The sequence below is a fragment of the Drosophila persimilis genome, unplaced genomic scaffold, assembly GCF_003286085.1.
Source record: "Drosophila persimilis strain 14011-0111.01,24,50 unplaced genomic scaffold, DperRS2 tig00000520-arrow-pilon, whole genome shotgun sequence".
NCBI classification, from domain to species: Eukaryota; Metazoa; Arthropoda; class Insecta; order Diptera; family Drosophilidae; genus Drosophila; species Drosophila persimilis.
The window spans coordinates 1,373,545-1,396,810 of record NW_020825317.1 but is presented as its reverse complement, the minus strand read 5'-3'; the positions used below and the strand labels follow the sequence as shown (position 1 = coordinate 1,396,810).

General features: G+C 43.9%; 1 protein-coding gene across 1 annotated transcript in view; it reads right to left on the bottom strand.

The window, feature by feature from the left end:
• LOC6602852 overlaps positions 1 to 22,420 on the bottom strand; it is a 30,344-nt gene extending 7,924 nt beyond the window's left edge. Inside the window, exons 1-3 of the mRNA XM_026990135.1 lie at positions 21,407 to 22,420; positions 3,342 to 3,468; positions 1,621 to 1,758 (exon numbers count right to left, since the gene is read on the bottom strand). Coding sequence (XP_026845936.1) covers positions 1,621 to 1,758; positions 3,342 to 3,468; positions 21,407 to 22,420 — 1,279 coding nt within the window. The remainder of the gene's footprint in view (positions 1 to 1,620; positions 1,759 to 3,341; positions 3,469 to 21,406) is intronic.
• Positions 22,421 to 23,266: the final 846 nt, after the last annotated feature.

Here is a 23,266-nt window from a genome sequence, read left to right as displayed (position 1 = left end):
TTCAACATGTGCAACTTGTAATGAAAATTAATTTTTGAAAAGCTGTACAAAGTGGGGCCTACCTAGTCCCACCCTGAAACCTTTTCTGTTTCGTAGATTAATAAGTTCTTATTGATATGTACATACATATATAGTAAGAAATGCCAATTTTTACCCAAATTCTTGAAATTGGCATTAATAGATCATAACCTCAAATTCGAAAATGCAGAGTTGTTTGCCGTATGGAATTCAGAGAAGGGTAAAATTATCAATTATTTGAAAACGGCTCTTACGGCTACACATCATATGAAATTAAAAAAGCTTTTGAAGATACCAGCAAGAAAATTTGATATCGCTTGGCAACATAACGGAACAAATGCCGGTCAAAATAAGTGGATTGGCCACAAGCCTTAAAGTCAGTGGGACGCCCTGTATTGTTATATACCAAAAAAGGTCGCAGAGCAAAAAGTAGGCAGGCTGCAGATCTTGTTGTATCAGAGGGAGGAAGCATCAATTTATTGATTCAAGCGGCAAGCATGGCCGCCCGAAAACGAGGCAAATACGATCGCGTATTTATTACAATACTTGTATCTTTATGCCCAGAGAATGCTAAATTTGTTCTGTACAGGACCCAGTCGGAAAGCCGCACCTATCTCACCCAACGAGGCGTTAGCCCCGCTTCTAGACAAGGATCTCAGCTATAATTTACGGGAACATTCAAACAATTTTATTTTTATTTAAATCAACATTTTTCTTTTTTAATAAAAATGCTAAAAATATGCTCAATACTTGACTAATAATTTAAATATGCATTATTAAAAAAGGGCGGTGGCACACCCATTTTTTTTCTTGAATCCACTTCTCATTGATTATATAAATCCAATACAAAAAACTAAATAAAGAAATCTTATTTCGTTCGGGAGTTATTAATTTTGGCCAACAAAAGTGATCGTTCGGACCATAGTGCACTCGTGGAGAAGCAGGACTAGATCAATTGCACTACAGTCACAGCCTAGGCTGAGACACAGAAGGGCTGCCAAAAGCGGCATCAGCGGCGGCAGAAGGGAATTCGGCCGGCCGCCAGCCAGGACAAAGGCAACTTTTTGCACGCTGTCCTTCAGTTGAAATGCCGAAAATTTCAATTTTCTGTTCATTAAAATCAGTGAATAGCCCCACGCACACATAGCAGCTCTAATACTCTAATACACACACACACACGCACACACGCACGCTCGGGCACACACAAGCACACAAGGGCACGCATATATACAATGTACGAGTCTCACAATGCGGAAGCAGTGAAAGTCAAAAGACGGTTCCCGAGGAGGCTGGCCCACACCCACACCCACACCCACAGCCGGCAGCAGCTGAACATCCTTCTTGCCTACTTCGCTCAGCTGTGCACATCTCTCACACTGAAAACCTAGGAAAGAGTTCACAAATTGATTTTCAACAAAATGAAAAATTCATATACGCGCCAGCCAGCCCAGCTAAAACCAATCCAAAAGCAAGCCAAGAAAGACGAGTGGCAGGCAGCAGGCACCCTTGACTCACCCATAAACCTGTTGAAAAGCGCATCCAGCACCGGTCTCCCTTACCTCACTCAGAGACCCGGCACCTTTAAGATAGGCGAAAACTTACCTTTATAAATATCTGAGGCCGTTGGGATGTGCTCTGGATTAAAACTGTTCTCCAGATATGACAGTATCAAGTTGGTTTTGCCCACAGCTCCGTCTCCGACGAGCACGCACTTAATTGAAGGCTGCGTGGCGGTGCCAGCTGGAAAGCGAGGCAGAAGTACATATTTAGAGAGGGAATTAGTCTATGGGAATATATGCGAATATATACATGTGTGTAACTTGTATCGGTTGTATCAGTTGTAGACATGTTGGACATTATCTGGTATCAGGCTACCAAGTCTAAGTACTCTCTCAGGAACAACATCGCCCGCAACATAGCCGTGTCCAATGCTCTGCAGTCGCACAGGGAAAACGACTGGGAGAGAATCACGACTGAGAACTGCGAGCGCCAGCAACGCACAGCTTAGTAGGGCAGAATAAGGCCCGAAAAGCACAAAAGCTAAACAGAGGCATGAATGTGAGTCCCAAGCTAATCGCTACAATTATACCATTCCATATTTTTCCCCCCAAGAAGGCCAACAGAAGAGAAATTCAGCTACACATGGAAATTTTTGTCTGGACATCAAAATGTATTCAAAGTTTACTAATCTACTTTTAACTTACTGCCGATTCGGCTATTGATGCGGATCAAGAATAAATATACTTTGTGGGGTCGGAAACGCTTCCTTCTGCACGTTACATACATCCACTTTCACCACAAGTCTAACATACCCCTATACCAATTTTGAGTATCGGGTATAAAAATGCGGAAGCTCACTATACATATTGATCTTAGCCCAGCGTTGGATAATGAGTCAGTAGCTGATGACATTATAATCAAGAGAATGAATTGAACAATTGACCAGAAAAACTTGTCCAGAAAAAGAGGAAATCGCTCCGGGAATAGCAGTCACCAGCCCTACAACCTCACCATTTAATGATGGCATACTGTGGAAGCTTGCTTGCTCTGTGCTTTGGATCTGATCCGACCATAGTGTTGTTTACCTGAAGACGTCCACTAGCCTACTTTCAAAGTGTCGCTCGAAGAAAGCGTAGAACGTCCGCACACCCATCATCGCTATCATTTCGTAATACGTCGGCAGATAGTGAACAGGCGATCGCCGATCTCTTTGCCCAATTTTTCCAAACATCCTATTCTCAAGAAAGCTACTCTGCTCAGCCGTACTTATACGGCTTGCCGTCGAACGGCATTTTCAGCCCTTTGTTATCTTAGCTAGAGTGCTCTGACTCGCTTTGTCATAAAAGCCTAGGAAAACCGTCCGGAAGGCTACTTCTGCAGTACCACAGGGCAGGCTCTTACTTTGTACACTCTTTATTAAAGACCTGCTTTCGGTTTTAACATGCTCTCGAGTACTCAGGTGTGTATGCATGCGTATGATGTTAGCCACAAGGACTTACAAAAAAAAAGCACAACTAGCGAATCAAACTATTTAATACCGCACCCTAATCACCTTGACTGAAAGGTAACCCGAGTTTATAATATCAAGAGGAAGGTTTTTAAAATCGTCCATGGGCGTGGCAACTCATTTTTCAAAATGGCAAATCGCATTTAAGTTTTGTTAGCTATTTTTTATAATAGCAATAAGTTAAAGTTGCTCTCAATGTAGTTTTGTCCCACATATTTGTATTAGGGGAGTTCAAATTGTATTTTAATACTAACGGTTGGGCTTTAGCACTTCTAGAGATATACTCTTATGGCAATGCCAGACAAAGCATACTCACCGTTTGTGCCACCATTTGCGGCAGTTTTTGATCCGTCATTCGGTGACGCTGGTGCTGCTGTCTTCTTCGATTTACGTTTCCGTAACAAGAATTTGGATCCTTTACTACTGCTTGCAGCGCAGGAATGCTGTCAAGGAATGGAGAATAGAAACAGATAAAGATGTATGTATGTATATGCGCAGTATATGTATATGTACAAAGTTGAAGGTGTTGAATTTAGCGCCCCATCAAAATTTGGTTCTGCATTGCGCATATATATGCTGTATTAAATAATTCCAGGCTCGACTCTTCTGCCTCGCTCGAATAATTCAATATTCACGTTTAAATTAGCTAGGCCGACGCCCGGCCGCCAGAGGAGGACTGCCAGGGAGCAGGCACAGCAGCGCGCAAGTGGCAGCAGTGGTAGACTTTTCCGATTTCTTGATGCCTCGTGACCGACACACCACACACCCTTTCGCCCTGTGCCTTCCCCTGCGGCAGGTTTTTTTTCCCCTTTACCTTTTATATCTGCTCTTTTCTTTTGTCTCATAGCATTGGCTTAGCACAATTTCCTTCTATTCTTTCGCCCAAAAAACTGTCCTTTTGTTTCCATCTCCCGCAAAATTCAAAATGTTTTTAGGAGGAGGAAAAAAATGTTTTTAATACCACGACGTAATGTCGCGACTCTACATTTATACCCGGATACCCGACACTAAGTCAGTCTGGCTCCTTTTCGGCACATTGTACGACGAAGAGTGCGTGAGAAAGAGAGAGAGAAAAGGCGCGTGGCGAATTGATTTTTCCGTCTTGCCATCCGATCTGATCCAGATTCCGAATGGTCAGATAAGGTCATTCTCTACGATTCTGCGTTTTTGGTTATCTCGTATCTTCGAAATGGTGGATGGCACAGATTTTCGTCTTTTGTGGGCGCGAAAAGGGGCGTGGAAAAATTGTAAAATAAACTTGTAACAGTGAGATTGGAGGTCATAAGAGAGGAAAACAACGTATAAAATTAGCAACAAACAAAAATTTGTAGATTAACTTTCGCTGATTTCAATACAATAAAAGTTCATGAAAATCAGTTAGCTTTGCTTCAATAAATTTATGTGTTTTTATTGAGTTTACTGGCTCTTTATGTTCGTCTCGGCGGACCTCTCTATGGAAAGCCAAGATGTAAAACATATATACACTTTTAGGTAGATACTATCAGCCAGGCTCCGTTTTTCACATCCACAAAAGTTTTCCGATTTACTTTTGAAATCACATAAATTGGGGCTCTCTTTTTCCCATTCCGCAAGATTTCTTCGTTTTCAAAACGAAAACATTTTCGTTGACGAAATGAAAAGTAAACGGCTTTTTATACAACAAAACGAACCTTAATTGCAAAAGGAAAAAAATAGATGACTTATTGATGCATTAACCTAAACTTGATACCTATATCAGGGTAATTTAACTTGTGTTTTCTTTATAAATAATTTTATTTTAACCCAACCTAAAATTTGACTCGGAAAAAATTGGCCACAGCAACAACAAATTTCGTTTTGGTGTAAGCAGCTGACGCATTCCGATTTGGTTATCGGAACGTTGGCAATTGATAAATTTTTGCGTATAACAGCACAAATGTGCATGTAACAGCTCAGACTGTGCTTGTAACATGCGCTCAACAGAAAATCTGGGTGAGCACAGCTGTTTCCCGCCCAATTTAATTCGGACTTCAAAATGTAACATATCGATAAAAAAAATATGTGAAAAATGGAACACCTTAAAACGAAAACGAAACGTTTTGGCTGAAAACTTAATCCGCAAAAGTAAATGAAAAACGGAGCCTGCCTGTATATATCGATTATTCTTATCCACGCCACGCCATCACACATATGTAGCTTCATTGCTAGCCTTTACTATTGCGACGGTCAGGGTCAGGGTCAGGGTCAGTGTGTACAAATATCCTTTTAATCTATTCATTGGACAGACTGTGCACTATGGGAAAAACTTAATTTTTTGGCATAAATACATAAAATACAATTTATATTTTGTATTGTTCAGAATTTAAAATAAATCAAAGAATCTTTGAAAATTAGCAAGGAATACTCCCCATATTTATATCATCGGTCAAAGCGTCGCAATCCTTACCAAAAAAAAAATCCAGAAAATATTTTTACCCAACCTCAAGTTTGGCTCGGAAATAATAGGTCAGGGCAACTAAACTTTTCTTTTTCGTGCGAACAGCTGACGCTGCCCGAACTCGGCTATCGGAACGCTGGCAAGAAGCGAATGTTTGCCCGTAACAGCACAGACTGTGCTCGTAACATGCGCGTAACAGAACATCTGGGCAAAGACAGATTAATTTTCAGTTTGCACGCTGCTACTCACAGTTCGCCAGACATGTTAAATGTGCAGTTGTTGGTCCGCAGGTGTCTTAAGGACACCTTTTTGTTTTTGTTCCGAAACAAGCTGTATCGATGAGAAACATATCGAAAGCAAAACTTTGTAGAGCACCTCAAAACGAAAAAGATAACGTTTTTTCTAAAAACTTAAAACTTAAAAGTAAGTGAAAAATCGGGCCTGTCTGATCAGCATAAATTCACTGAATTAGAATGGATATGCCCCTTATTCCATCACCCGTAGCACTATGCAGAAGCATTTGTATGCCTCGAGCAAAGCCGACTTTTTCTTATGGATTAAGGTCCTCAAAATTGTTTAGTGATTTATGGTCTTTTTCGTATGGCAAGGTTTTTTTTTTAATTAAAAAAAAAAATGGTTTTCTAATATTTTTGAGATGTATATTTTTTTAAATACCTTGAGTATGGTACAAAAGTCCATAAAGTCAAAATTTTGACGAAAAAAATATCTCAAGAAAAGTATCTATTTTGAATTTGAATTCTTAATACATACTTCCCAAAGTTCGTTCCAAAAAATGAATTTCGGATTAAAGAAAAAAAATTTGTTTTTTGTCCAGTGTAAACAGAAGTAACAGAATCGAATTTGACCTCGATTCAGACCTAAAGAAATCAGCTATTCCGAAATAGCTCAAAATTAAGTTACCAACAAAAAAAAAAACTAATTATCTTTACTAGTATTCGAGCGAGGCATTGCAATGTTTAAAGTCACCACAAACCTTTTGCATTTAATACATTTTTCAAGCATTTAACTTATGAATTGATAAAAAAACAGATTGCAGTTATTTTTATTTGCCGTTGTTGATTAAATTAAAGCGTTTAATTTAAATATTGGAAGCCCATGCATCGAATGGCTCTCGACAGCGGCGATAGGCATATCAAGGGACAAGAAGAGAGGGAGCTGGTGGCAGAGCAGCGGCAGCGATAATCGATAGCTACACGCTGTGCGTTTCGGAAAAAATCCTGTCTCAAATAGTGCCTCAGCTCTTCGAGCAATAGCTGGGAGACGTGACTAGAGAGATGCGGCTAACCACACTAATCTCTGTCTTTGCAGCAAAGACAGCAAAGTCTGACGCCATATGCCGCTAAGACTAGCTTGCAGACACAGCTTAAAGCGCCGATCATCAATATGTATATTCATTCCATTCCTCTGCGGTGGGGCAGTCGACGGCTCTCCTTCTACTTGGCTAGGACAAGTCCTCCGGTTATCCTTCAGAAGTCGTCCAGAACTGCTGCATCGGCCGCGAATGCGAATCAATCGAGAAACAACTGCCAATTACCGCCAGCTGCCAAGTTATCGACTTATCGATTCCGCCCCATTGAGACCCCACACTGCCCCAATGGTAGAGCAATTGCCGCAGCGCTTTGTATGTCGACTCCTTCCGGGTGATGCTGTTGCTTTTACTGTTAGAGGCAGAACATGTTTTCGAGACGCTGTCTAAATCAGTTCCTAAATTTCTCTGAGTTTTTTCCTTTTCAGCTTTGGAAGCACGGAGACGGGCTCCGTTTCCAGCTCCGCCTTCCGCACTTCGACTCCCATCGATACACTCTCGCTTTCCATTTCCGCTTGCTAGGCGATAATACGTACAATATCTTTCTCCCACCAGCCAGCGCAGGTGGAGGAAGGAAGAAGGATGCGTGGCCAGACCCGAGGCGAAAATAAAACTCAAAAAAGGGCAAGAGGACAAAAAGTGTACGTACAGAACTAGATCTGGATTAAAGCTGAGTGCACTAAAAGTTTAAATTTTAATGTTCATTTCAATATATGTATGTATTCACATAAGTTCTGAAATATCAAAGTAGTTTGAGATTGAGAACAACAAGCTCAAAATCTGCGGCACAGATCACACGAGATTGGCTGTGGATCATTCAGATATTTATGGGAAATACTTATATTCCTTCCATGTACTCATCATGTAAGACCAAAGGGAAAATTGTTTGCAATAATGCAATAATATTATTGATATTATAATTTGTAAACAGTGACTCCATTCGACCTTTGTTCTCTCAATGTAACGATTAAAATAGGACTAATCGTACATATGTATGGACATACATATGTAGACTCCTACACACAGCTAAGACTAACATTAATCAGCCAACCCACAGCGATGCAGATTATTGGAATGGTCATGAGGGCTGATACATTTTTATACCGGTGTATATTAGATTTGTGGGGAAAGTGGCAGCATTTCCGACCCCATAAAGTCTATCTATTCTCGATCAACAACAATAGCCTAGTCGATGTAGCCATGTCTGTCTGTCCGTCACTAGAGAGCCTAGAACTCAGAAACTATAAGAGCTATAGGAGAAACCAAATGTTGTATCCAGACTCCTGTGATGTCGCACTGTTAGAAGTGCATTTCAAGTGTCGCCTCCCTTTTTCTTTAAAATTGCTGACTGAAAATATTTCTTTTATTTTTTGCCCATTTTTGGTAAGTCACGAAAACCGAAAGTCAAAGCCAAGTTTGTCCTTTCTAGCAAATTTTTCCGAGCAAAAGGAGAAATCTGAAAACTTCCATTTGCCGTCGAGTGGGAGATGAAGTACGAGTGGGAGTGGGAGTGTGAGTGTGAGTGTACTCGTAACTACGAACGTGGTTGGGTGGGTATGCCTCGCAAGTATGTACGTGATGTATGTAAGACCCGTCCATTCTCTTCCGCAACAACACCAGGCCAGACCAGGGCAGACCACAGTGCACCACACCACACCAGAGAATGCCAAGAAGCTGCTTGCGATGCCCAGGGCAGAACAGGGAAATGTTACTTCTGTTGCTTGGGTCTTCTGGTCATCGTAAATATGCAACTTTCTCATAATAATTTTATCCAGGGTTTTGTTCGCATAAATATTTATTTACTTATAATTTTAGCACAACTACATTTCAAGATTGTTCCCCATTTTTGAAATGCGGACTGCTTGAAAAGTCTGTCGTCAAACCCTCGACTAGGCTGCCGTGGTATATTTCATCGTGGTGGCGGCACTGGGAAAAAGTCTTGCCAAGTAAATCAAAGAATTGCTGTGGGGCGAGGGTACTGCCTGCCAGCGGGCTGTGCCGTGTGGCGGAGACACAAACGGTCATTGGGCGCCCATTGGGCGAAACACTCTCGGAAACGCCCTCTTCGGCCTGAGGACCTTTTCGAATGAAGCAAAAATGCAAATCAAATAAATCAAAACAGAAGAACTTGAGTCTCGCGTATCCACACCGCTACCTACTTACCCACCTCCTTCCGTCCATCTTTCTGTTAGGTCGAGACTGAACATTACATGAATCACATATGTATAATCACAGCGTCCCCCTCGTTTCTTTTCATTTTGAAGTAGTTTTGCGATACTTGAATGATAGTTCAAATAGGAGCATCCGTGATCGTGCACTCCATCGAAATGCTGGAAACCTTGAAAGGAGAGAGCCTTCCGTCTAATCTGTCTGTCCTCGTTCTATTCAATCACAAAGAAAGTGCTTTCCGCAGCGCCCATTCTGTTAAAGAGAGAGGGAGGGACCGCGAGGAAAAGGGAATTGTGTTTTTGTCATTACGGCTAAAATAAATATCCGATCGATTCGATTCGGATTCTGCAATCTGGTAGAAAGGGGAATTTTTATCAGTCTACGAACAGACGGACATGGCCATATTGGGGTCCGAAACGGTTTCATCTGCCTGTTCCATACATCTAACACACATCTAGTGCGTATACTCTACCCTACACCCTATCCATGATCGAAAAGTGTCGATCAAATCCAGTACTACTATCACTATCTGATAGTGTAGTGAGCACCTTTTACAAAACTAAGTTCTGCCCATAAAAGCAGGCTTGGTTGCAAAAATCTTTTAGGTACTGCATGTACATTGTATATAATCCAAATCAGGTAAATCGAGCCAAAAAGCCCTAATGATTCCAGATCTAGTGACCTTTTTCTTGGAATTTCTGTTGTCATCGTTGGCTTCGGCTTCGGCGCCGGCTTCTGCTTCTGCTTCTGTTCAGCCATTAAAAGTTTTTGTTGTGGCAGACATGTAAATCATGCTTAAGGCCCAGTGACAGGTCCAACAGAAGGGTGGGCGAGCGGGCGAGCAGGCGTTCAGGCGTTCAGGCAAGCAGGCAGTAAACTTGAAAAATGGGTCAAAAGTTTCTCTACTCAACAGTCAAATTTAAGGCTTACGCATGTACCAGTACAAGCATATCCTACGAGAATGTTTAAGAATATGTATAGCGCATAAATATACATCGAGTAAATGTGAATAGAACATATGTACATGTGTGCATATATTCATGAAAACTAAGAGGGAAACAGGCCAAGGGCACAACTAATCCTGAGCATCCAATAACTAGAGTTTTTTTCGAAAACATTTAATCCTACGGCGAGCCTTACAATGAACCAACATATGTACATACGTATGTATCCGTATCCGTATCAATAATTTTCCCCCTCGGAAATCATACATTTTTTCATATCTTAACAAGAGTACGACCGATCCCCAGAGCTGTGCAAAGCGCAAAGAGTATATGGAAAAAACTTCCCTGGGAAAAACACGCCCTGAAATGCCCTGAAATGCCCTAAAGACATCTATCGTATGTATGCATATAAAATACTAGTATTTAGGCAATTTACAAGGCCTGGAACTACATAACTTACAACAAAAAATGAAATGAGCCGATGACAGGACGACGGGATAGAGATTGGTTAACCGCAGATTACAGATTACAGATTATATAATATTATTTTTATTATTCCTGCTTTAGGTCCGGCGGCGTACTCTTCAAAAACTCTCAAAAAGGTTACAAATGCGACCCGTCTCACCATAATTGAATAAATCTGTGAATGGCAGAGGATAAATACTTTCAACTTTTTTTTTGAACTAATGTTCAAGGGTCAATTTTCGCAACCAGCAGCCAAAAATCAGGAAGAAGCGCATCCAATTGCAGACATCAAATCGCTACTCATGTATTTCCATATTCGGAAAAAGCTTGCGGATAAATGCTCAAGAAAACGAGGCAGAAATCACTTTCAGAGGGCAAGCATCAAGGACGAAAGGGGCATCCAGTGGGCAGATATGAAAAAGGGCATTTGACTCTGCTAATTCACAAGGTCCCATTATTAGGGTTCCCAAAGAATCTTCAAACTCTAATCCTATCCCTCTAGCCATACTCATCGTGCTTTGTTTTCTAAGGTGTTGTCCAATATCGTTAATGTTACTTCACGAGTGCCACAGGGAAGTCACTTGGGCCCGCTTCTGTTTGTTTTATTTGTGAATGACCTTCCTCAAGTTATAACATACTCCACTACACTAATGTTTCTGCCTTACTCTGATTGGTACTGGCACTCCAGCCTTCAACTGGATCTAAGTGAACTATCTAATGTTCTTTTTCTGAACCTTTCTAAATGCAAACTTGTGACATTTTACCGTCGAGCTCCACATTTTGTCTCATACGTTCTAGGTAATCATGTCCTGGATCGAGATTCGAGTTTAAATGACCTCGGAGACCTAATTGATCATAAGATGTGTCTGAACAGCCATATAACCGCAACAGTAAATAAAGCGAAGGGTCTTTTAGCGTTCCTCAAGCGTTGGTCCAAGGGGTTTGACGACCCGTACGTGACAAAACAACTGTAGAGTGAGCGTATTATGAGAGTACTATCTAGCCCTTGTGCAAAGAGAAGACCAATTCTTATGCTCCAGGCTCCAGATCATTCGGTCTATGCCTTTGAATTGGGCAAGGTCAGTTCTGTGCTGGTACATACGAGAACGTGTAAACTCCAGCACGTGCATGTTCGATAGGTACTGGAAACACTCTTTGAAAGTGCCGTGCATCAGTGTAAATCTCATAACGGTTAGAGTGCAATAATTCCAATCATTTTCAGAGTGAAAGTATTGAGAAAAATAATGTTACGAAATTTCGAAAGCAGCAACGAATAGACAATTCATTAATTCAAAGGTGTCCTTATAAAACAATTTTTAGGTCATTGCGGTAAAACCAACTTGCAGCGTTATCAGCTGATATCGTATACATGTGTGTACATACATCATCATTCACATATACAATATGCCTTTCTGATCAGCGAACTGAAGAGTCTTAATAGTACCAGTTGGAAAGCGTGATTTGATGCATTGGAAATATGCTGAAGCTGAAGTAATAATAATAATAATAATAGTAACGGGGTATCGGCAGAGGAACCTACATAAAAAGGCATAAGAAAAGATCAGAGGTAACATGGTTGGGTGGGCAAACTGGGGTTGCGACGGCCGGGTTAGCACTGGGAGCCCTTGTAGTGTGTGACTAGCTAGAATCAACTGAAAGATGAACCCATCCGACGAGCCCTAGCCGAAAGACACCCCCGTGCAGGCCACGATCTGGCATGTGGATTGTGAACACCATGAACACCATACACAAAAAAAAAATACCAGGGGGAACGTTGTGAGTTGCTGCTTAGACCGCAACTCTACATTTATACCCGATACTTAGTCAGTAAGGCTCTCTTTCGGCAGACGCCACTACTATTGAACGACACGACAAAGAGTGCGTGCGAGAGAGACAGAAAATCAGTCTGAGCGTGACGTCGGGCGCTGCGTAGCCACTGCAAATTGATTTGTTCCTATTGGCTACAAAAATGATCCGATCTGATCCAGATTCCGCAATCTGATAGATATGGTCATTCTCTATGATTGCGAGTTTTTTATTTTCTCGAATCTGCAATGTTGTGGATGCAACAGATTTTCGTCCGTAGGTGCGGAAGGGGGTGGGCGAAATTTGGAGTTATACGTTTTATAGTGAGATCTAAGAGAAGTGCGGGTACCAAATTAGGTTACTCTAGCCTTAATAGTCCCTGAGATTTGTGGATGCCCCAGATTTTCGTCCTTTGCGTGGTCGAAAGGGTGCGTGGCGAAATTTTCACGCAAAAGGGTCAAGATCCGATATCACAGTAGTTTGGATACCAAATTTGATTGCTCTGGCTCTTATAGGTTCTGAGATCCTTGAGCTCATATTTTGCAATTGGCAAAACCGACCATGAAACCTGTGTGTTAGAGGGAGACAGAGCGAGAAAGAATGAAATTGTTTTCTTGATTCTGGCTATAAAAATTATACGATCTGGTTCAGATTTTACACTCTGTAAGATATAGTCATGTTCTACGGTTCTGCGTTTTTAGTTTTCTCGTATCGTCGAAATTGTGGATGCCACAGATTTTCGCTCTTTGTGGGGCCGGAAGTGGGCGGGGCAAAGTTTTAAAATATTTTTGGAGCAGTGACATATCACAGAAGTCTAGATCCAAAACATCGTTGCTCTAGCTCTTATAGTCTTTGAGCACTAAGCGCTGAAGGGGACGGACAGACGGACGGACGGACAGACAGACAGGGCTCAATCGACTCGGCTATTGATGCTGATCAAGAATATATATACTTTATGGGGTTGGAAACGATTCCTTCTGGACATTACATACATCCATTTTCACCACAAATCTAATATACCCCAATACTCATTTTGAGTATCGGGTACAAATATAAGAAAATTAGCGTTTTTTTCGAAGATGGAGGCAACATTTTAGCAACAACTTTTCCTTGAGCGGATTCCTAAGATGTCAACAAATTTGATTTATAAAATACTGTTCAGGTTTTGTATCAGACAGAAGCGAGCCTCTCCCGCCCCATTAAGCCCAATACATACGTACATATACTCGTAGAGTGGATCAGAACAGCAATCGGATCTACCTCTCCGTCTCTCCGTCCCTTGGGTTGAGTTTACCCTTTAGAGACATTTATAATTTATGGGTTTCATGTAGATTTACAGTTTATTAACGGGTGGCTTGTAGCATATCATCTGGTATATTATAAGTCTGGAGATTTTGGCGGAAGCGACAGCTTTAACTCCTCACCGGTTATCACTCCATTTTCCGCCCCTGCCGCTTGCGTTTCCTATAGCTTTCGCTCTGTCTGCATATGCCAGAGATCTGCATGGCTCCATTGAAAACATACATATGTAGGTCCAATAGAATTCGACTCGTGCCAAGTCGTTTGAGTGTTGTGTGTATGACGTATACGTGGCGTATACGTGACGCATATATGTATGCTTATCGCATAGATTAACTGCTCTGCTCGTAAACTGTGTACAGCTGGCATGGCAATGATGCACGTTTAGCTTCGGGGGTGCAGGGGTGTGCAAGGCTGAGGGCCTCCAATATAGCCGATCCTTAATTTGAATGCTGACCCAGTACCCAGTGGCAGGCGACGAGAGCCTGCTCGCTGTTGGGAGTGCTGCAATTGGTGCATAAATTACAAATAAAAAGACTGCGGCGACAGAGACAGCGACACCCTCCACTTGTGGATTGCGCTGTTTCGGGGCATTGTTTTTCGAATGGTTTCGCCCCTTTGTTGCCGGATTTGATCGACATACATGCGGCTATGGCGGCAGTCGACCCAACCTGCGCAAATGCCAATTTGAAGCGCACTGGCACTGACAGCAGCAGCAGCAGCCAAAAAAATCCAGAGAAACCATTGACGTCACTGACGCCTTTATTGTCAATGCCAATTCAATGTCAGCCAGCATCCTTGTCTGACGCACACATTTTGCGTCCAGAGAACTGGAAGTGCTGGGCGCAAACAACATCTGCTATCTGGCTACCTGTTAAATACAGTGCACGGCTACTCGAGCTACTCACCTTCGCACCTTCGCATCTTTACACCTTTACACCACTACACGAGTCTGGGCTCCAGGTCATACGGAGTCCCTCAAGGCTCCGTTCTGTCTGTTCTGGGACCCCTGCTCCAGAGCACCATGTATGATGGGGTGGCCAGACAACATCAATTTGGTTGGATTCGCCGATCCAAGCCGTTGAGGCGTGGCTGTCTGTTGCGGGACTAGAGCTGGCGGCTCAGGAAACGGAGGTTGTCCTCGTTTCAAGCCGGAAAGTCGTCGAAATGGCAGAGTGCAGGTTGGAGGGTCCACGATCCAGTCGCAGAGGGCGCGGAAGCCGCAAGCGTGAGGAGCTGTTTTCCAGGCGCATTTAGGACCATCTTGGACGAAGCAACGCTGGTCATCGCGGGGTAAGTAGCGCTCAGGGAGACAGTTAAGCACAGATACGCGCCAAAGCTGGGCTGACCCTCCTCCGTGGGATTCAAACTGAATTTTGATCTTCCGCATTTCCCCCTCGCGAGCTCGGGAGTAACTTTCAGACCGAAGTTTAGAGAGGAAACCTGTCTATGCTTCTCCACTAACTCCTTTTCCGAGCTACAAAAAGGCTGCCCAGCTGCCCTCTGAACACTATTAACGGCAGCGTAAGGCGATTTGCATTGTTAAAAGATGGGATAATTATCAATTGACACACAAATTCGCATCTGATTTAGCGTGAGGCCTTCTAGGAAGCACGTCCACCCGCAGGCTCTTAGGCGCTAACTAATGTACTCCCCGACCCGCCACTGTATTCGTAGGTGGCCCCTCCCACAGAGCTGGCATATGGGCGAGTATGACGGCTGCATAAGCTCTAAATTCGCAGTAACAATTTCAAACATGGCCAAGGGCTCAGAGCTCTTCCCGTCCTAATGCATTCCATGTCACATCAAGTCCTATATACACATCTGTCAAGCCCTTTTCCCACGCCATCAGTCCATGCTTGGGACCACAGGACCACGACCACGACCACGACACACCCCACCAGTCCCGTCGCAGTTGGTCCTCACATTGATTTGCCATTTGGGAGCGGCGACGGGCTTAGAGCGGCTTTGCAGACCCGCTTGACAGTTAGATAACTTGCAAACGGCAACCGGCAACTGGCAACTGGCAACTGCAACATGCAACATGCAACGCGATAGATTAACCTGCAATCCACTAACAGACAAAAACACAGGCACATATCCGACTCCTGGCTGGGTCTGACTATCTGCCTCTTGTTTCGTGTTGCTCTGTGTCATAATTAAAAATTCAGCAAATTACACATGCAACGACACACAGCGATGACAGCCATGTAGAGGGATCTCTCCCTGTCCGTCTGTCAGTCTCTCCAGCCCCCCTTTATGTACGCATACATATATGTACACACATACATATATGTATGTGCATGCATGTACATACATACATATGCTATATGCTATATGCCTCTCTCCTTCTCTGTGGCAGCATTGATGCCACGCTGAAGATGGCGACCCCAATTTCGCACTTAACAGGCAGCAACTGAATGCCACAGCCAGCCCACTTACGGCGAGGTGAGTGTGGCAGCTGTCGCGCTAAAGCGGCGCAAGCAGACAGACAGAAAGAGATAGAGAGAGAGAGAGAGAGAGAGAGAGATAGAGTGAGGGAGTGCCATGTTCCATGTGGCATGTGGCATGTGGCATGTGTCTCTGCAGTTATGCCATCAAGTTAAATGAACTCGCTCTAGCTCTCCCAGCTGCAGCCAGACCGAATACCGAGTTGCTGGTAAAAGTTGCTGGCAGAAATGGAGCTTCAGATCAATCCAGCACCAGATCCCAGGCCCAAGGTCCGGCGCTTCAGCGACAGCTTTAACTGGCGACCCACCCGAGAGCTTTTCCCTCTCCTCACAATCAGGGCTCTCGTATGCACTCGTCTATAGGAGGAAAATAAGACCATAGCACTACAATTAAAGTCAGTTTTGGCTAATCAAATAATGCAACAGGCGGGATGGGGGGCCTGGGACGAGCACCTGGAGATGCAGTGGTAAGTGGTGCCGCAATGCGTGTGCGGTGTGTGTGCGGTGTCGCTACTGGCTCATGGTCGCTGGAACCGGCTTGGTTGGTCAGCTTCTAGTCGGTTTCGCCAGGTGCAGACCCAACTTTGTCAGACATTGCGACGACACGGGGCGAACAGCTTAACTATGTGGCAACAGCTGTGACAACAACAACTCCGGGAACAAAATCGACAGCCACAACCACAGCAGCAGCAGCAACAGCACGGATTTCCGCTCCTTCCAGCGGCAGACTGACAAAATTCAGCTTATACGAGTATGCACGAGTAACTGCCTTGGAGACCAGCTCTGGTCTCGGAAGATAATTGATCTTAAGTGGCATATTTCTCACTGGAACTATACGACGATGCGCGTCAAAGCAGCCGCATATACCAGCTTATGTCGGAGAAATAGTTGGCATTTTCCTACAAAGAGGGAGAACATTCATTCGTCAGCTCTGCCTGGTGGTTCTGGTGGTTCCCTTTTCGAGCTAAAAGGTCATTCATTTCCCTTGTGAGAGCGCCACGATAACAAGAGGATCGAGGGTCGGCTATTCTCAGTCGAGATACTTTCTACGCGAGTCCTGCCTGCTTTGCTGGCTCCTGTACTCAATGCCGCTCACAACCTTTCACATGCTCATTGAGCCAAAACAAAAGCACTACACGAGTATCTGCCACTTTTATGCTACTTTGTGGCATGCCTGGCCATTTAACCGAAGACGTTTCTAGTGTTGCTGTTGATGCTTTTCGAAATTTAATTTGATTTGTCTCGGTTCGGCTTGGTTAGGTTTGCTTTGGTTTAGATTTGGCTTAGATTTGGTTGCTCGTCGCGGATTGAATTGCATTCGATTTCAGTACAGTGTCTCGGAATGGAGGCTGCTCGCGGCAACGCCGCGTTCAACCGCAACCTCGCGAGCTGGTTCGATGCCCTCTACATGGTGCAAACATCTGTACATACGTGTACATAGAGTTGCCATGGCCATAGCATATTCAGGCAGGCTCCGGTCTACACTTACTTTTACTTTATTTTTTCCTACATTTTTGTGTTCGATATATTTGTCGATCAAGACACCTGAGAAGCAACACCTGCGCAATTAACATGTCTGGCGAACTGTGAGAGGCAAATGGTCAAAAAAAATAATCTGTTGTACTTCCATTTTGAATTAAATGTGGCGGGAATCAGCTGTCTTTGCCCAGATGTTCTGTTACGCGCATGTTACGAGCACAGTCTGTGCTGTTACGGGCAAAAATTCGCTTCTTGCCAGCGTTCCGATAGCCGAATCGAGCACGAAAACGAAAAGTTTTGTTGCCCAGAACAATTATTTCCGAGCCAAACTTGAGGTTGGGCTAAAAAATTATTTTCTTTTTACAGTTATATTGACTAGTCTTTTTTCTTTGCATTTTATTACGGTATTTCTTTGGTACCCACCATCAAAGGAATAGTAGTGCTTTCTAAAAATGATTAAATCTTCTCCATTTTTTTGAAGGTTTTCGGTGCTAAGAAATACTTGAACCGCTTATTCAACAGTATAAAACATTTTTAGCATCGTTTTTTGTAATTGGGTGACGGTATCAGGGGCGAGGAACACACTCTAGTGCGGTGAAGCGCGAAATAATGAAAGCGCTTATTTCAGACGGAAAAAAAGAGGCCAAGGTGCAAAATATCCTCAGGTGCTCAGCTCTTATCATCAGAGACGGCAGTAAATAGGAATCCTAAAGTATAACCTACGTAGTAGATCGACTACTGCGAGAGGCGAAACGAGAGAGCGCCGGCACTGGCTTACTCCGGCAATCTTGGAAAGTGGCGTAGTTAGCCCAACGATACTAGATATGTACATAAGTGCATGTATGCGCAACTCGCACTTTCTCTTGCTCTTACTCTCATAAGTCTTTCCCGTTCTGTCCATCTGTACTGTACGGATAATCGAAATTAGATCTTAATCGTATGGACAAATAATATGCACATTTCAGTTGGGAATTTGACAAAAGAAGTACATATGTTTCGGTTTCGGCCTCGGCTTATCCCCGAAGTCTGTGGAAAGCTGGCACAAAACTATCATGCCCTCAGCAAGGGTATACAAGGGATGTCATCGTCGAAATGTGGCTTCCTCCGCAGGATGAGGGGAGGGAATATCTGTCCGGCAATTAACAAACTTAAGTGTAATTAGGGAATTTTTCCTTCCTCGCTTCTTTCCTTTCATTCTACTTTCGGTGTTTCTCTCGCTCTCCTTCTCTCTCTGCAGCTTTTGCGTTCATCCGCCTCTCAGGCGCCAGCCATCCGTACCGGAATGGCAGTGGAGTTTATAGAATTTCTTTATCTCTTATTAGTTCACGAAATGTGAATTTCCTCCAATTTCGTTGTTCAACATTCTTTGCCTTTCCTTGCCGTGCCTTGCCGTGCCTTGCCATTGGTAGGTTGTCTGTTGTAATACCCGATACTCAACAAGATTTTACGGGGTACATATGCACATACAGTCAAGGAAAAAAGTCAACATACAGCACCGATTTTTCAATATTTCGGGTTTTCGCAATGAAAATTAAAAAAGTTGGTATGCCATTATTTAGGACACTTAAAGTTATTATTATTTCAGAAAAAAAACTTAAACAAAAATGATGTATACTAAAGTTACAACGAAAAAACATAAAATGTTCACGGAAAAAAGTGTACATACAGCCTCTATGCTTTTGTATTATAGTCTCAAAGTCATCTTAATATTAATACTTTTTATACTTTTAATATTTGGTTGGTCCACCATTGGCATCTATTACAGCCTGTAGTCGTCGGGGCATCGATGCCACCAAATTTTCGGTTGTTGTGGGCGGAACTTCGGCCCAAGCTCGAATGAGGGCGGTTTTGAGGCTTTCCCGACTGCTGATGTTATACTTCCGTACCAATCTTTCTAAAATGTCCCAAAGATGTTCGATTGGGTTAAGGTCTGGCGATTGGGGTGGTGAACGAAACTGTCTTGGGGCATAATACAGCAAACAATTACGCACAACATGTGCGGTGTGCTTTGGATCATTGTCCTGCTGGAAGATCCTACTGCTTCCCAGGCTCAATGTATCCACCGATGTTTCCAAATTTTCTTCCAATATCTTCTTATACTGGAAGCGATCCATATTCCCTTCCACAAACACCAAATTACCTACTCCAGGCGACGCCAAAGCGCCCCAAACCATTACACTACCACCTCCATGCTTGACGGTGGGTATTATGTTTATAGGGTCAAGAGCGGTGTTTGCCTTTCTCCAAACTCTGGAACGGCCATCACTTCCGAATATGTTGTATTTACTTTCATCTGTAAATAAAAAGCTTTTCCAAAAGTTTGGATCCTTATTTAAGTGCGCTTTGGCGAATTTCAGGCGCAAAATCCGATTCTTTTCTGAAATCAATGGTTTCTTTCGTGGAACTCGGCTCTTGAAACCATCCTTGTGCAAAAAATTGGCAATTGTTTTTGGGTGCACAATGACTCCTGAACACTTTTCGATATGTTCCGCCAATTTTGGAGCACATATGTACATATGTATATTGTATTAAATTTTTGGTGAACGTGGATGTACGTTACGTCCAGAAGGCGGCATTTCCGACCCCATGAAATACACATATTCGTGGTCAGAATCGATACCCGAGTCGATTGAGCCATGTCTGACTGTCCGATGAGCGGCTAGATCTTAGAGACTATACCAGCTAGAGCAAAGAAATCTTGTATGCAGACTCCTGTGATATAGCGCTGAATCAAGCTTGGTTCAAATTTCTGGAGATACGACAAAAACAAAGACGTATAATTATAGAGAATCCCATACCTACAAGATTGTAGGTATAGCCAGAAGGAACACATGAAGTTTTAGTGGCTCACCCATTCCCTCTCTCTCTCTCTCTCTCTCTCTCTCTCACACACACACACACTCTTCCTACTGCAGTGTGCGCCTACTAGGCTGGTGTTGGTGTGAAAAAGAGAGGAAAAAAGAGACGGGTGTAAATAAAAAATGCAAGGATAAATGGAAACAGATCAAACCTACATAATATATTACATAAGAATCACAAAAAATGTGGCAAAAAATCAAAGCAGATTGCAAAGTGGAGTAGCGGCCCTTGCCGCTCACAACAGCAGATGACTTTGATAATTGGGTATGTCAAAATCACCGAGGGAGGAGATTGTTCTACTGTAGAGAGGGTTGTTGATCGCATTCAAAAAAACAAGGAACTAGCGAAGGATTGGCAAAATAAATTTAAAAATAGTTGAAAATTGGCGGCATTGGATAAGGTAGTGCACAACTCAATGCTATGCCAGTGCCACCAACATGGCAGGGAAATATTACTATTTATTACTGTAAAGGAATACCTTTGTACCTTTCCCGTCACATTCTTTGGATCTCGTTGGGGCTCGGGCTCCTAGTGCAACTCCAAGAGTTACTTTCTTCTTCTTTCTGGCATTATACAAAATTAGTTTGTGTTTCTCCTGAGCGCTGGGTAACTGTCTCGAATAGTTTGACCGTTCCATTGAGAAAAATGAGTATTGTCATTGAGCCCCTGTCAAGAAAAAGCACGCCGTAAATGCAGATTATAGAGACCTTGCCTACCCCGGGCTAAGTCAGAACTAGATCAGTTGGATGCTGGGAATGGTGTACTGTATAATCAGAAATGACGCAATCAATGTCCTCAATCCGAGTTTCGAACACCAGGCTGCTGGAGAAAGTGAAAACTTAAACGGTGATTCTCAGCACTTCATCGAACATTTGTTCACTAACACTGAACAAAAAAAACTGAGCAATGCACTTATCCATTAAGTATGATGCCGGTTAAAGTCCATAAGTGGGGTCAAGCCAGGTCAAGTGAGGTACTAAATGCATGCAAATTAGTTCCCGCTTTATGCGAAAACTTTGAAAAAATTAATCATTTCGAAACTCTGCGAACTCATAGTTTCCATTTATCACCAAATTAAAACAAAGGGGAACCTGATTCTAGTGCGTGTAGTCCGTGGCGCTAGAGGGTATCTACATATGTGCAGAGGTTTTTCTTATTTTCACTTACCAGAGGCTTGTGGTCCCTTCTGAACGGAATTTTCAGAGGCTGAAGTGCATTTCGCGAGGCTGTCGGGGTCACCGGAGTGCAGCCGTAGTGCGCAGGCTGCTGTTCGTGGGAGATGCCGAAGATGAAGGGACCCGTGGTGGAGGCGGCCGCCGCTGCCGGGGGCAATGGCGGGGCCTCGGACACGGATAGGGAAAGGGGCGAGTCTGCCGGGCGACGCACACAGAAGTCGTCTTCGAACCGCGACGGATAGACTGGGGCCGTCGCCGTGTCCTGGTAGTAGCGCGTCGGCGACGCGGTGGAGGTAGTTACCGAGCTGCTGCAGTTGGACGAACTGCTGGACGTGGCCTGGCCCGACTGGCGGTCGAAGCAAAAGTCGCGCGAGTGGGCGGTGGGCGAGGGCGGACTCCCGTAGGGGTAGCCGATGTGCGGACTCTGCAGGTGCTGGTTGTACTGCTGGGACAGGACGTCGAAGTCGTTGAAGCCGTGCAGGCCCTTGGCGCTGTCGCGTTTCTGCTGGTGCACATAGGGCGATATGTACGCGGCGGTCGCGTGGCCTCTCTGCGGTGCCAGGGACAGGGCAGGACCAGGCAGGGCGTGCTGCTGGAAGGACTTTGCCACAGTTTTCTGGCCCACAGCCGTCAAGGTGAGCTGGGGCCGCCGCTCCCCAAGCAGGGGCCGCTGAGAATTGTTGAACGGTTGGTTGCGCTGCATGCAGACGGAGCTCAGGGACATGCTATCCTCGTAGTTGTCCTGATCGTCCTCCCCGTCCAGCATCAGATCGTGGCAGTCGTAGGAGGCCTGCAGGTGCTCGTAGTACTTGAGATTCTTCATATTTGTATTTGGTGGTGGCAGAGGCGGCGGCTGCTGTGCCTGTTGGTGCTGGTGTTGGTTTTGCGCCGCTGGAGTTTGCACGTGTGCCAGCGGCTGGTGGCTCCCATCCATGTTGCTCTCGCCATGGACACTGCTGCCGGAACCAGCTCCCACTCCCACTCCCACTCCCACTCCCACTCCCATTCCTACTCCGACTGCCCCAACCCCAACCCCAACTCCTCCAAAGAGCTTGGCCAATTTGACAGTCATATTTGCGTGTCTCTATGCAGAATTGCGTATGCAAAACTTTTTCAATTAAAACGTTGCACAACGCCGAACACAATGACAGTTTGGGGACAATTTGGTCCGTCGCCGTTGCAGTTGCCGTTGCAGTTACAGTTGCAGTTGAAATTTAGGTCTTTGTGTCCCACAGTTTCCAGAGTTTACACAGCTGGCGTATCTGGAAAAAAGGATAAAAGAAAGGTATTTTTAAAAGTAAATTCATGCTTTCTGCACATTGTAATATTCCAGTTTTAGATAATAATATTTGATTAATTTTGTGCCATTTCCTGCCTACAGCTCCTACAGCGAAGGCACGCGGGAACGAAGGACGTCACCATAAGTCGGGTCCCTATAGCATTCTAAGGCACAGAAGTTCCTTGCCTTCAATCTACATGCGAGTACACATAGGGGTCCAAAAATGCCTCTCCCTATCCTCTCCATCTCCATCTCCATCAAAATCATGATTCCAGGCTTCGCAACAACATAATTGGCACATGTAGCAAAGCTTATTGCCACAACTCCAGTGCAATCCAGTGAACAAATTCTGGAAAGCGCATTAAACAGCGGATCGGAAAAATTTGCTCATGTATCGAATGGCAATAAAACTGTCAACTCTTATATCGGTTCTGCAGCTCTGCTGCCATAACACAAAACCTATAATAAAATAATAAAGCAATCAAATGGGAAGAGTGCTGAGGGACAAGGAGAAGAGAGAAAGAGAGAGAGAGAAAGAGAGAGAGAGATAGAGAGGGGGGAAAAGAATCTAGC